Genomic DNA, 12,107 nt, shown 5'->3' with positions numbered 1-12,107 from the left:
TATCTGTATGCCAATAACATTGTATTTAAATTTGCAGTTAAATTGCAACAAACCAATAAAAAAATAAAAAATTGGTACATTCATTTTGTCTTTCCTTCTTTTTCAGCAAGTATAAAGATTGAGGATTACTAAAACGTTCATGTCTAGCACAGATAGATGGTCAAAGGAGAGAGCATGCATTTGGGAACTTTGCTAGATACAGAACAATGCGCTATTAATATCTGCCAACTGAGCAAGACTGTAGACCGTTTGAGAGATTAGAACTGCTTCACACCATTTTTCAAAATGTGAAAACAAAAGTATCAAAACATGGTATATTTAACATCGATATACAGTACATATACATACTGAAATGTAACAATAGTGTAAAATATAAACGTAATACAAGATCAACAATATTTGCCATTGCAGACAGTAATATGGACCGTACTGTATATGAACATCTTTAAGTGTTGTGATGAGCCATGGCTGACATGATCCTTTTCATGGCTGCTTCTTCTATCTGCACCTCCACTTTTTTCTTCTTGATTTCTGGACAAATAGTAGTCATTTCATATACCTTGAGTTGCTGAGTAATTAAATTGTACGATATATATGTGTGTGTGTGTGTGTGTGTGTGTGTGTGTGTGTGTGTGTGTGTGTGTCTTTTTTTTAATACCTTCATCCTGCTTGGCCACAAGCACTGTCAGGCTACCAGAGGCTTCCATCACTCTCAGAGCCATATCATAATCTGTCAACAGACAGTTAAAGAACTTCATTTAAGAAAAGTCCATGACAATATCTGAAGATGAGACTAATGTTCATCTTTAACATATCGTTACCTTCCTGGCTGGCCTGATTTGATTGAATCCTGTTGGAGATGTCATTTAGTTCATCAAGGAAGTCAGAGAAGATGGCTTTTGTACGCCCTGCCTCGTTGAAGTCCTTCCAGAAGCTGGCGGAGTCAATCTTGGGCTTTGTGACTGAGAGAAGGGACACAGAAAAGGAAGGGGGGGAGTGCATGGAATTTGTAGAAGATGCACGTGCATCGACAGGAGAGTGAGGATGGTCAGCAGGATCAGTGGAGCTCGCATGTGGACCAGAGGGACTCTGCCCAAGACTGCACCCTGAGAGAAGAGACCGTGACCTTAGGTCACCATTACTCTACATCTATAAAGAACTGGCAGTGGCTTCCACACATAGAAGCAACTTGTGAAATATGGCCATGCAGACTTAGGTTAGCCTAAGCCTGGTTAAAGGACCGTAACAGTGACGATACATGTCATTGTCCACTCATAACATTTTTTGATTCTTTGTTACATTTTCTCCATAGTAATTCAAATATTGACAAACGTACCCCATTAATTCAATGTTGGCTAAATTGACTAAACATCATTGCAAGTTTAATACGTCAATTCAATCCCCACTTTAAAATGCATTACAACACAACAATTTACCATTTACTAATAATAATCACACGTTGTGTGTTTGATGACTCAAGCTTTGGTTAATGAAACATTAAACACTTCCGGTCAGGCACCGGAAGTGTCGTCAAAGCACGGCTTACGGTCGAGCGCATTCAAGAACAGGTTGCATAGTGTTCTCTCACTGTAAACATCAGATCTCTCCAGAAAAAAAGAAAAAAAAGCTATTCAAATACACGATTTAAAGCAAGGACCATATGCGCGGGATTTTAACTGTGGCAGATACGTTATGGAATTTCTGTACCACTCGTCCTAGGATATCATAACTGCATAATAAAGGTAAGAATAACGTCGGGCAAAATTCTCCTTCAGGCATGCAAACAGCCAGAGGTGAAAAAGGTGACAACATGTTCTTTTTTCGGGTCAGGTGTCACACATTTGCCCTATTTAAACGGCTATTGTAGCTGAAAAGCTACAAGTTTGCATGTCTGTTTAACAGAATGGCAAGGGGGAAATAAATAAAATGCATTCTTTGTACATCATACACTCTGATGTGTATATGATTTTACGTAAATAAGTAAAAACATTTAAATCAGTGATTATCAATCTTTTCAGGCCGCGACCCCCCAAAATAATCATATCTGAACTGGGGACCCCTCCCCACCCTCACAAGCACTTGGAATTGTAGGAGTTGAGGCATTACATTTTGTTTGACTCTGTTCCACAGATAAATATTGTGAAAATAGCAGATCTACATGCTAGATCCCATGCCATAGGGGTCCCGAGCCACAGGTTGAGATATAAACAACTTACAGGTACCAGTTCAGGATCCGGTACCAACTAGCATTGCTAGTTTTGGTTCTGTTCATCCTCTACCATATACTGTAGATCAGTGGTTCCAAAACTTTTAGCTCAAGACCCAAAAGAGAAATTAGACCTGGGACCCAAACTAGTGAAAATAGCTTATCTATAAGCTTGTAGATTGGCTATTTTCACTACTTCTTCAACACTTGTTTTCTAATATATTGAATTTCTTAGATTTTCATTAATTTTATTTTTTTCGTTTCGGAATACTAATTGCAAATAAAATGTAGGGGAGAATAAATAAAAGGGATATTTATTTACTCTTCACCCAAACAAATTTGTCTGCGACCCACAAATGGGTCCCGACCCACTTTATTGGATACAGTGCTGTAGATTACACAGCCGATATCAAAACTTCATCACTCTGGACAGTGCAGGTGATGATGTATTTTGAGTATTTAAAACATGAATGGACACTCTGGATAGTGCAGGTGAAGATGTATTTTGAGTATTTAAAACATGAATGGACACTCTGGACAGTGCAGGTGATGATGTATTTGAGTATTTAAAACAACATGAATGGACACTGGACAGTGCTGCAGGTGATGATGTATTTGAGTGTTTAAAACAACATGAATGGACAGTGAAGGTGATGATGTATTTGAGTAAGAACAATACCTGTCATCTGGGAAGAATCTGACTCCATGCAGATTGTCACAGGCAGCAACAAACTCTCAGAATCTGCAACCTGAAGAAACACAATAGCAACGTTTAATTTGCATATAGGTTATATTGTTGTTCTACTACTTATGACAGCAACTTGTGCAAAACAAACATCATTCCAAACAGTGAACTGGCTTTATGTGCTGGTTGCAAAGGTTATGTGTTCAGAAGGCTTACTGGATATCTTTGTCACAGGATTAAGATTCATAGAGATGGGCTGCCTGGTAATGCAGTCGGTTGGTGGCACTGAGTTCGGGGAGGGGGGAGGGGGGGGGGGGGGGGGTATTATGTTTAAACTCACTGAAATGTCTGTTTCATTGGCATCTTCACATCCGTCCTGGCTTTGACACTTGGCATCATTACCTGCAATACCTGGGGAGACCGTAGTTTCAGGTTACATCAGGTGTTCACATTTTTGGAGAGTGTCCTGTGAGAAAGCTAGTCTTGCATAGCCTGACGATCAGAGATCTTTGCCTACCAATATATCTAACGTTACATTTAATTCAATGAAAAATTCAATGAATGGGCTAAATCTGTGTGGACACAATATCGGGGGGAGGGGGGCTAAAAAACAAACCTGCATTGCAGAACCAATGCAGACTTTAGGGCAGTCCTTCATATTAGGCCGGTGATACGATTGGTTTTCAAAGCAGTGGGTGTACTAGGTTAGGTTTGTCATTGTTTTTGTCATTGTTCTAGCCCCTACATAGAATATACTGTAGATTTCACAAGGCTATCAGTAGGGAGAGATCTCTGATTCGTCTCACTATGTGAGGCAATGTGAAATCATACCTGAGGTGGAATCATTCTCAGAATCATTTCTGTGAAGAAATAATTTCTCAGTCATTACTATCAAAATCTTCATGTTGTATCATTAACATTTAAAAATGACTTATTAAAGTACAATCATTCATGAAGGAGGGATTGCTTATATTACCTGTGAATCTGAGTCTCTTGGGTCTAGAGAGAACATTCAAGACAGTTAGGGAAAGCAATAACACATTTATAGTTTTGATTGATACTATTAATCTGGAGAAGAAAGTAAAACCACTTAAGACAATACATACATTTATTTTTGCATTTGAGTCTTCTTGGTCATCACACTCAATGGGAGCAAACATGGTCAGGCTTTGGGAAGAAATGTCATCATCATCTATGATAAGATAAGACAAGATAAACATGTATAGTGATCCCAGAGCATAATTCATGTGTCATAGCAGCAACAAGATTGAAACACAGGGAAAAAAACAAAACAAAAAAGTTGAAAAACATTAAAAAACACATGTAATCAACTATACCAGGGGCCAAGCAGTTAGTGCTACATGCCATAGCAACAGCATGGGGTCAATTGCCTTCATATTCCTCCAGTGGTCATTAGGAGTGCCCTTCTACCACTGTAAGAAGTTTCGTCATGGCCTTTAGGCTTAAACCGGTAACCATCTCTCGGTTTAAGTTTTGTCATGCACTCATGTAGGCTTAATATTATAGATTTTTTTTTCTGGTACGTATGAACTTTTCTAATGTAATGGTTTTATGCTGTATACAGTGGTGGCTTATCCAACGGGTTTGAGGTGCTGAAGCACAGGGCACCAGACGACGTGGGAGAAAAAAAAACGGTGAAAAAACACCCCGCTGCTCCGCGCATCACTTGCTGCTCCGCGCATCATTATTTCCAAAATAACCCTGCAGAGACCCTTCAGCATTCGTTTTCAAATGGTACTGCCTTGGGTTTGTTTCAAACTGAATTCTCACGGTTCTAACTGAGGGGTCGCCAAAATACTACTAAAATGGATGTTACAAAGACTTTAATTTGTGTGTGTAAAACGTAATTAGCATAAATCACTGTCATATCAACCTCGTCCTTCAGTGAAATACAGTGTTGACTGATTGTGAATTTAAGAAAATAAAACCCATACGGATGACATTCTCTCATGTATTGATAAGTCACTGGAAGCAATAAACTAACCTGAGCTTAGCTGGCGCTTGAATTTAACTTTGGAAGGAACCCCGTCCTGTCTGTAATAGAAACAGGAAAAGCAACAATGGCAGGATATCAGTGTGGTATCAGTGTGGTATACGGACAACTCAAAACTGTCCAGGATAAAGCCACGGATGCAAGGAGCGGGAACCACTCTACAGCTAAAAGCAAAGGCAAAGCAAAGCAGGTTAATTTGTATAGCACATTTCAACAAAGCAATTCAAAGTGCTTTACATAAAACATTAAGACAGAGTGTTGAGACATTATGTGTGTAAAACACGTAATAAAAGGATGTGACTACAATAACAAAGTTAAAAGCATGTATTGTGATATTCTTTTACACAAAGCTTCAGAGCTTATACAAGACACAATTAGAAACACAAATCAAGAGGAAATGAAACTGCATAGGTCACACACTTCCAAGACATATCAATCACAAAACATGCTCTAACATGGAACCCGTAAGGCAGGGGTTCCCAAAGTAGGGGTCGCGACCCCACTTGGGGTCGCGGGAGACTGACGTGGGGTCGCGAAATTATTTTGGGTCATTAAAAAAAAAAAAAAAAAAAAAAAAACTTTTTTTTTTTTACTTTTTATTCAACAGAATGGATGAAATACCATCTAAAATGATCACAAATGGTACATTTTACCATTTTAACACATTACAAATGCGCACCGAACGTGCAAGTTTATGTGCATAAATGACCTCCAGGTTTAGGTGGGGTCGCGAGTCAATTTCCGCCTTATTTTGGGGTCGCGGGCTGAAAAGTTTGGGAACCCATGCCGTAAGGCAGGAGGGAGAGAAGAAGGCCTAGAGCAGTGGTTCTCAAACTATGGGTCGCAACGCAAAGTGGGGTCGCGGGAACGTGCCGTTGGGGTCACAAGAAAGATAACACACATTCACACAAGGCAAGCCCTTGCATGCAGAGGCTGGGGCACAAACTGATTTTAGCTGTTCATAAACAATTTACTAAGGACTTATGTTCAATATGAGCGGGTGGTGCAAATACATGGACCACGAGTCCATTTGGTTCCATCCAGCAGTGACATGGTGATTTTTTTACTGGCAGGACGGTATTTTAATGACGTCGCGCGCGCGCACTCGCAAGGCATGTGCACACCGTGCCCATTTTATTTTACCTTAAATTAGGAAACATGTTTATATAGAAATGTTTTAAACTAATAAAAATTCAAGGAATGCCATGAATCATAGAGCTGAAACTAAAAGTTTGCTTTGAACGAGTATCTTTCTCTTCTTTGATGGTGGCTGAGGCATTACTGCGTGCAGATAGGATACTGGCAGCAGCCCTACTGAAGCCAAGATGCTGGGTTGCTTGCTTACCGTGTAGCCTATAGATGCGAGGTGTGAGGAATCTGAGGAAACATTTTCACACTCACTTGTAAACCTGTTATGCAAAGTAGCCATTTGGGTACTTGGCTCGTGAATCTACGGGGGGGGGGGGGGGGAGACACGTCCTAGCGTGCACTGTACCGTGCCGTACCTTGCGTGTGAAAAATGTACTGGCCACATGCTGTCCTACCCCGTGTGGCTTCCACGACACCACTGGTTCCATCTGTACCCTTAAATTTAGATCACGATCACACGATGTAACATTACCAAGTGGGGAGATAATTCTAAGACAGACAATCAGACCAGTTACCAACAGCTACCACGATAGAGAAAAACGCAAGGGTCGGTGGGGTCGCCAAAAGAAATACCTCCCAATATGGGGTCGTGGTATAAAAACGTTTGAGAACCCCTGGCCTAGAGCCACCTGGAGAAGAACCACAGAGCAGGAGATGAAGGCGCAAGGGCTGTCATGGCAACAACTGGAGCGGAGGGCACAAGACCAAAGATGATGGAGGAGTTTCTTCAATGGCCTATGTTCCTCAGAGCTTAGCAGGATGTAAAAAAATGATGACATGCCTCTTAGCACAACACTGACCTGCCATTGGATTTCAGCTTTCTCTGTTTGGATAGAAAAGCTCAAATGAGTAAAATCACCTTTTCTTTTCACTGAATTAAGTAGTACAGTCAAATACATTTAATTGAACGTTAGAGCAGAATGCTGCAGGCTAATTCATACTTTGTTGCCTGACCCCTTCCACAAATTACATTTGTTATGAAATGTACCTTCAAAGACGAGTCAATGCTGTGGGCCAGTCCAGCTGCTTCATCCTTAACTATCATGAGAAAACAGCATTAACAAGCACCCAAAGAGTTTTAACTCAAAGAAAAGTTAAATAATGGTGTACATAATCACATACCGTTGGGCCTTTCCTCGTGGGACTGAGGTTTATGTTCCTGACAGTACGTCCTAAGTACAACAAATTGTCACATGATCAGGAACTGGACAGACATAGCAAAGAAATCTCAAGAAATAGCAATGTCTATCTTCACTGGACTCACGATTCAATTACGATTCACTTCGATTCTATGATGCATTCAAATATTCTACTGCTCATGGCTACTTTTCATCCGTTAATACAAGCAGTCAGTTGAATCATATAAATAAAAAATACAAGCAGTAAATAAATCCAACTTTATTACACGGCTTGGTTGAATGCTCGATTCTGATAGGTCAATCACAGATGAGCGGAGTGTGAGCAGCTGAACCAATCAATCCATCAATCAATAAATCTGAAGTGCTTGGTTTTTGCCATATTTAACAAGGGTGCCATGTAAACAAACACAATATCATTTTACACCTAGACATTTAAAGAATTGAAAAATAACCACCCAAGTGGAAAACAGCGGCACTCCATAAGTGACGATGCAAGAAATATAGGCTCAGATGCTAAATCGTTTTATTCTGGCTAACGCGTTTCTGCCACTAGCCTACCTCATATATTTGAATTATTATTATTAAGTAGCCGTGTAATTAGCTGGTTAATGAATAACGACAGTGTCATTATTTCCTTTTGCTCGCAATGCAGAGCACCAAAGTCAAGTCAAGTCAGTTGTCCAGAACCGTCAATCCCACAGTTATGCCCTAATATAGGCATAAAAGGGACCCAGGCAGGCAGACAGACGGGTACCACAGGTACTTTGACAACGGGTACAACCGGTATTGCATAACCAGGAGGGGCATGTATTTCCAACTTGCATCGTTCCCAAATATGCTAGTCTAGTCTATAAGTTCATGGCATCTCTGTGTGTCTGTCTCAAGGCAAGCACTACTCGAGCAGTCTGACCGATCAACTTCGGAGTTTGTATCGCTGACAACCCGAGGGCGTGTTATGCTGCCAAGTGGGAATTTGGTTGGACCAGTGGCTGTCCAGACCCGAAAATCCCAATCTCTCTGTATCTCTCTCTGTCTGTGTCCTATTTAATGCCCATATACAGAGCTCTCCGTCTGTCTGTGTCCCTTTTACACCCATGTATTGGAGATCCCTGATGTCATAGACTGGCATCCAACTAGAACTATGATAATGGGTACTGCACTAAGGACTCTGGCAACGGGTACAACTGGTATTGCATAAAAGGAGGGGCATACATTCCCAACGGGCATCGGCCTAGTACTATGGACTCCTGTTTTAATTATTTATAAAGTGCTTTAACATGAGGTACGTATATTCACCCTAATTCAAACAATGTCTCTTAACATTAAATAACAAAATAAATAAACGCTATATTATAGCCTAGTTGTAAAGATATTCGTTCTCCAAAAAACATAACCTAAATCCTCCTGCAGTGCATTATAACTTAACTTACAATTCAACTTGCCGTATTGTTTGCAATGTGTTAATAAAGTCAACCAATAAATAAAATAAATGTGCCGCTACCTGTAATGTACAAAAATAAGGGTTTCACATAGGAGCTCTAAGACAGGGCACTTAATAACAGTGGTGTAAAGTAACTAAGTATATTTACTCGAGTACTGTACCACAATTTTGAGGTATCTTTACTTTACAGTACTTTTACTTCTACTCCACTACATATCAGAAGCAAATACTGTACTTTTACTCCACTACAATTATTTGAAAAAGTTAGCAGTTACTTTGTAGATTTTGATAATCATTACAAAGCATACATTACCCACTTCAGTCCTATATACATTTTGGCCATTTGGAAATAGCCGATCTACAAGCTCACAATATTGTGAGCTTGCAGATCTGCTATTTTTATACATTTGAAAACTTATGAAATGGGTTTTTCTGCATAATGAGTACTTTCTACTTTTGGTACTTAAAATACTTTTACTCAAGTAAATTTAGAATTCCAGACTTTTACTTGCATCAGAGTATTTCTACATCGCAGTATTGATACTTTTACTTAAGTAAAACATGTGTGTACTTTTTCCACCACTGCTTAATAAACATGACATGTTCAGTACTCTGCCGGGTGGTTGAATTCCTCCTTCATCACGATCTGGATGACTTCAGGTAGTTCCCCCTTCAGTGCTTGCTTAGCCCGATCATACAAGGTCGTCCGATGGGGTATGATGGAATCAGCGTCCACCACGCCGTATTTAGCTCCCATGTTGATGAGCGTCTGGGCCACTCGGTGGAACTCTTTACCGGTGACGACAGCAACCAGGCGAATATCCAGGCAACACATGTCCACGAAATCATTCACGAACGTGGATTTAACGTCCGGTGGTATCTTTTTGCGAATGAAGGAGGTTATGGGGCTTTGACTCGGCTCCCTTGTTCTCGATTTAGCGCACACATGGTGCACCATGTTTGATGTGCCCGTTTTATGGCTATCGTACACGTAAATCGCGTTGCAAAAGTTGCATATTACGTATCCAGCACATGACCCGTCGACAGCACTAACTATTTCACTAAATCGCTCCCACGCCAAACTTTTGGCGTCCTTCTTCCCTCTTGTTTTGAACTCTCCATGTTTAAGTTTCTCTCTCACTTGAGCTACGTTTACCTCCATTGTTTGAAAATGGAAGGACCTCGCGTCGCGGACTGTTGGCGCAAAGAAGACGGCTAATTCGTGCCTGTCTGTAACTATAATGTGTACCAACGTCGCGTCACCAAAAGTTAGCCACGCCCCCTTTCCGACGCTCCAGCCCTTTGGGGGTTAGACGGTACATAGAGAAGCGCTTAAGACTAGAGAGTGACGACGATGGTTTGTGTTTGTAAACATTAACTTCTTTGCCGAATACATAGTGATCAGTGCACACTGCACATGTGTGGCTGGTCTATGAGAAAGCTGTTCACATGTCGCAGCTCTCCTCTTCAAGATTGAATACAGTGTGAGGTCTATGGTCTGTAGCTCCAATCGGAACCTCTCCCTCCGCTATATAGCTCCGAGATGAGGTTCCACACAGCTCGGTTTCTGTGGCGGGTGACATCGGCGAATATTTTTCACTATGCATGATTCTTACCCTTTTCCGCACATCATATCCAAAAAGTACAGGTCTTCTGCCCTGCTCTCATATGTTTTAACTTTTAGCGGAAAAGAAAATCTAACAGACGGGTTGAAGCAAGCGTTTAAGTCGCTTATTTAGTCCGCCTGTGGCCATGTTTTCCCAATGCAATCTTACGGGAGCAGTACTGCGCATGCGGACGGGGGTTGACTGGCCAGAGGCTGACATTTTAATCGATTTAAACGCTTGTTTCAACCCGTCGCTTAGATTTTATTTTCCGCTAAAAGTTAAAACATCTGAGAGCAGGGAAGAATACCTTTACTTTTTGGATACGATGTGAAAAAAAAGGTTAAGAATCATGCATAGTGAAACATATTCGCCGATGTCACCCCTCACAGGCACTGAGCTGTGTGGGACCTCATCTCAGGAAACTGCCTTTTCCTGAGGAGTTTTTACTAAGGAGGCGGGTGGGGAGAGAGCCTGGCGAGTGCAGTCAGAGCACAGAAGTCAAGGCACAGACAGCTGTAGAGGAATATCTTGTGGAGTTTCAATGTTACTATGCATTCCACAAATATATAGCTTATAAAGATTTGTAAGGAAATGTAAATATGGCAACTCATTTAGATGTAGGCCTACGTAGGTTTATGGTTTACCATGGTCTATAGCCGTTTCACTCATGATACAATTTCAAAAAAGAAAAACAGTTTCAGTCATACAGTCCGACTTCACTGTAGCCTACAGTAGCCTTTTCATAACTGATATTTGTACTTAGGCTGTCCTGAAAGTTTATAATATTTAGAGAAATTTAAAGTTTCAAATACAAAAGTAGTTTTAGTAGTTGTGAATTAGCAAACTGGACATTTAGACTGAATGTTTCCTTTATCCTCATCTTGCGCTAGTAATGCACGCAACTCTTTCGCCAGATTTTATTTTTGTTGTTTCCCATTGATTGAAATTTGTATTAGGCAAAAGAATGTAAAACACAGTTACATTTATAATACTCATAAGCGTGCATCCGTTAACAACACAGCCAGCCGTCTGTGCCTTGACTTCTGTGCTCTGACTGTGCTCGCCAGGCTCTCTCACCACCCGCCCCCTTGGCAAAAACTCCTCAGGAAAAGGCCAGGAAAAGAGCTAGCGGAGGGAGAGGTTCCTTAACATTTATTCATTTAGAGAACGTCATTAATAATTCTGCAGTATTTCACTCGCCCGCATCCGATCCGCTATTAAATAATGTCCATTTGTATTACCCAAATCCTCCCCTCCGTCCGTGGATAATATAACCCGATCCACGCATCTCTACTACAAGTACATAATAGTAAAAAACGTAAAACCTCATTGTTAATTTAACTCAGTAAATCAATGTAACCCCTCAGACCCTTGTTGACACCCTCAGACGTCAAGAACGACTTCCTTTCTTTCCCAAACTCTTGAACGTGTTGTTTTTAACCAGCTTACTCTACTAAAGCAAAACTCCAAAGCATTTGACTCAGTGAACCATCATATTTCCCTGGCTGAACGGCCTTTCTAACCGTAGCATCACTGGGACAGCACTCAAGTGGTTCTCCTCCTACCTCACTGGTAGGGGAAGGACCAACCAGGTTTCATGGAAAAGTTCGATTTCATCCCCCTGTACCCTCTTGACCGGGGTCCCACATTGTGTCTGTACATGGCCCCCTCGTTTTCTCCCCACTACACCAAATCTCTTGACTATCATCTCTGCTCAGTGCTCGCTCTCCTATCATTCTTATGCTGATGACACAGCCCTTTCCTCCCTCTGCCACCCAGGTTGAAGAGCACATCACTCACAGCGGATGTCTTCCTGCCATGTCAAGCCAGCTCAACGCAGACAAGAACCTTCTCTTCTTCCCAGGT

The 12,107-nt window shown here is 41.1% G+C and overlaps 1 protein-coding gene across 3 annotated transcripts in view; it reads right to left on the bottom strand.

Annotated features, from left to right (window-relative positions):
- phf11 (PHD finger protein 11) overlaps window positions 1–12,107 on the bottom strand; it is a 36,182-nt gene that overhangs the window by 19,395 nt on the left and 4,680 nt on the right. Inside the window, exons 7-18 of one of the 3 annotated variants that reach the window (XM_084083640.1) lie at window positions 7,177–7,226; window positions 7,043–7,092; window positions 6,855–6,877; window positions 4,897–4,946; window positions 3,998–4,083; window positions 3,868–3,890; window positions 3,723–3,751; window positions 3,232–3,302; window positions 2,886–2,955; window positions 822–1,106; window positions 659–730; window positions 413–531 (exon numbers count right to left, since the gene is read on the bottom strand). In XM_084083640.1, coding sequence (XP_083939766.1) covers window positions 446–531; window positions 659–730; window positions 822–1,106; window positions 2,886–2,955; window positions 3,232–3,302; window positions 3,723–3,751; window positions 3,868–3,890; window positions 3,998–4,083; window positions 4,897–4,946; window positions 6,855–6,877; window positions 7,043–7,092; window positions 7,177–7,226 — 895 coding nt within the window. In that variant the 3' untranslated portion in view covers window positions 413–445. Of the gene's footprint in view, window positions 1–77; window positions 532–658; window positions 731–821; window positions 1,107–2,885; window positions 2,956–3,231; window positions 3,303–3,722; window positions 3,752–3,867; window positions 3,891–3,997; window positions 4,084–4,896; window positions 4,947–6,854; window positions 6,878–7,042; window positions 7,093–7,176; window positions 7,227–12,107 lie in introns of those variants that run through there. The other 2 variants (XM_084083639.1, XM_084083641.1) reach the window with 2 other exon arrangements.

Source organism: Gymnoscopelus microlampas (assembly GCF_963454915.1).
Source record: "Gymnoscopelus microlampas genome assembly, chromosome: 17".
NCBI lineage: Eukaryota > Metazoa > Chordata > Actinopteri > Myctophiformes > Myctophidae > Gymnoscopelus > Gymnoscopelus microlampas.
Note: the sequence above shows the minus strand (reverse complement) of the source record. Positions and strands in the feature narration are given on the sequence as shown.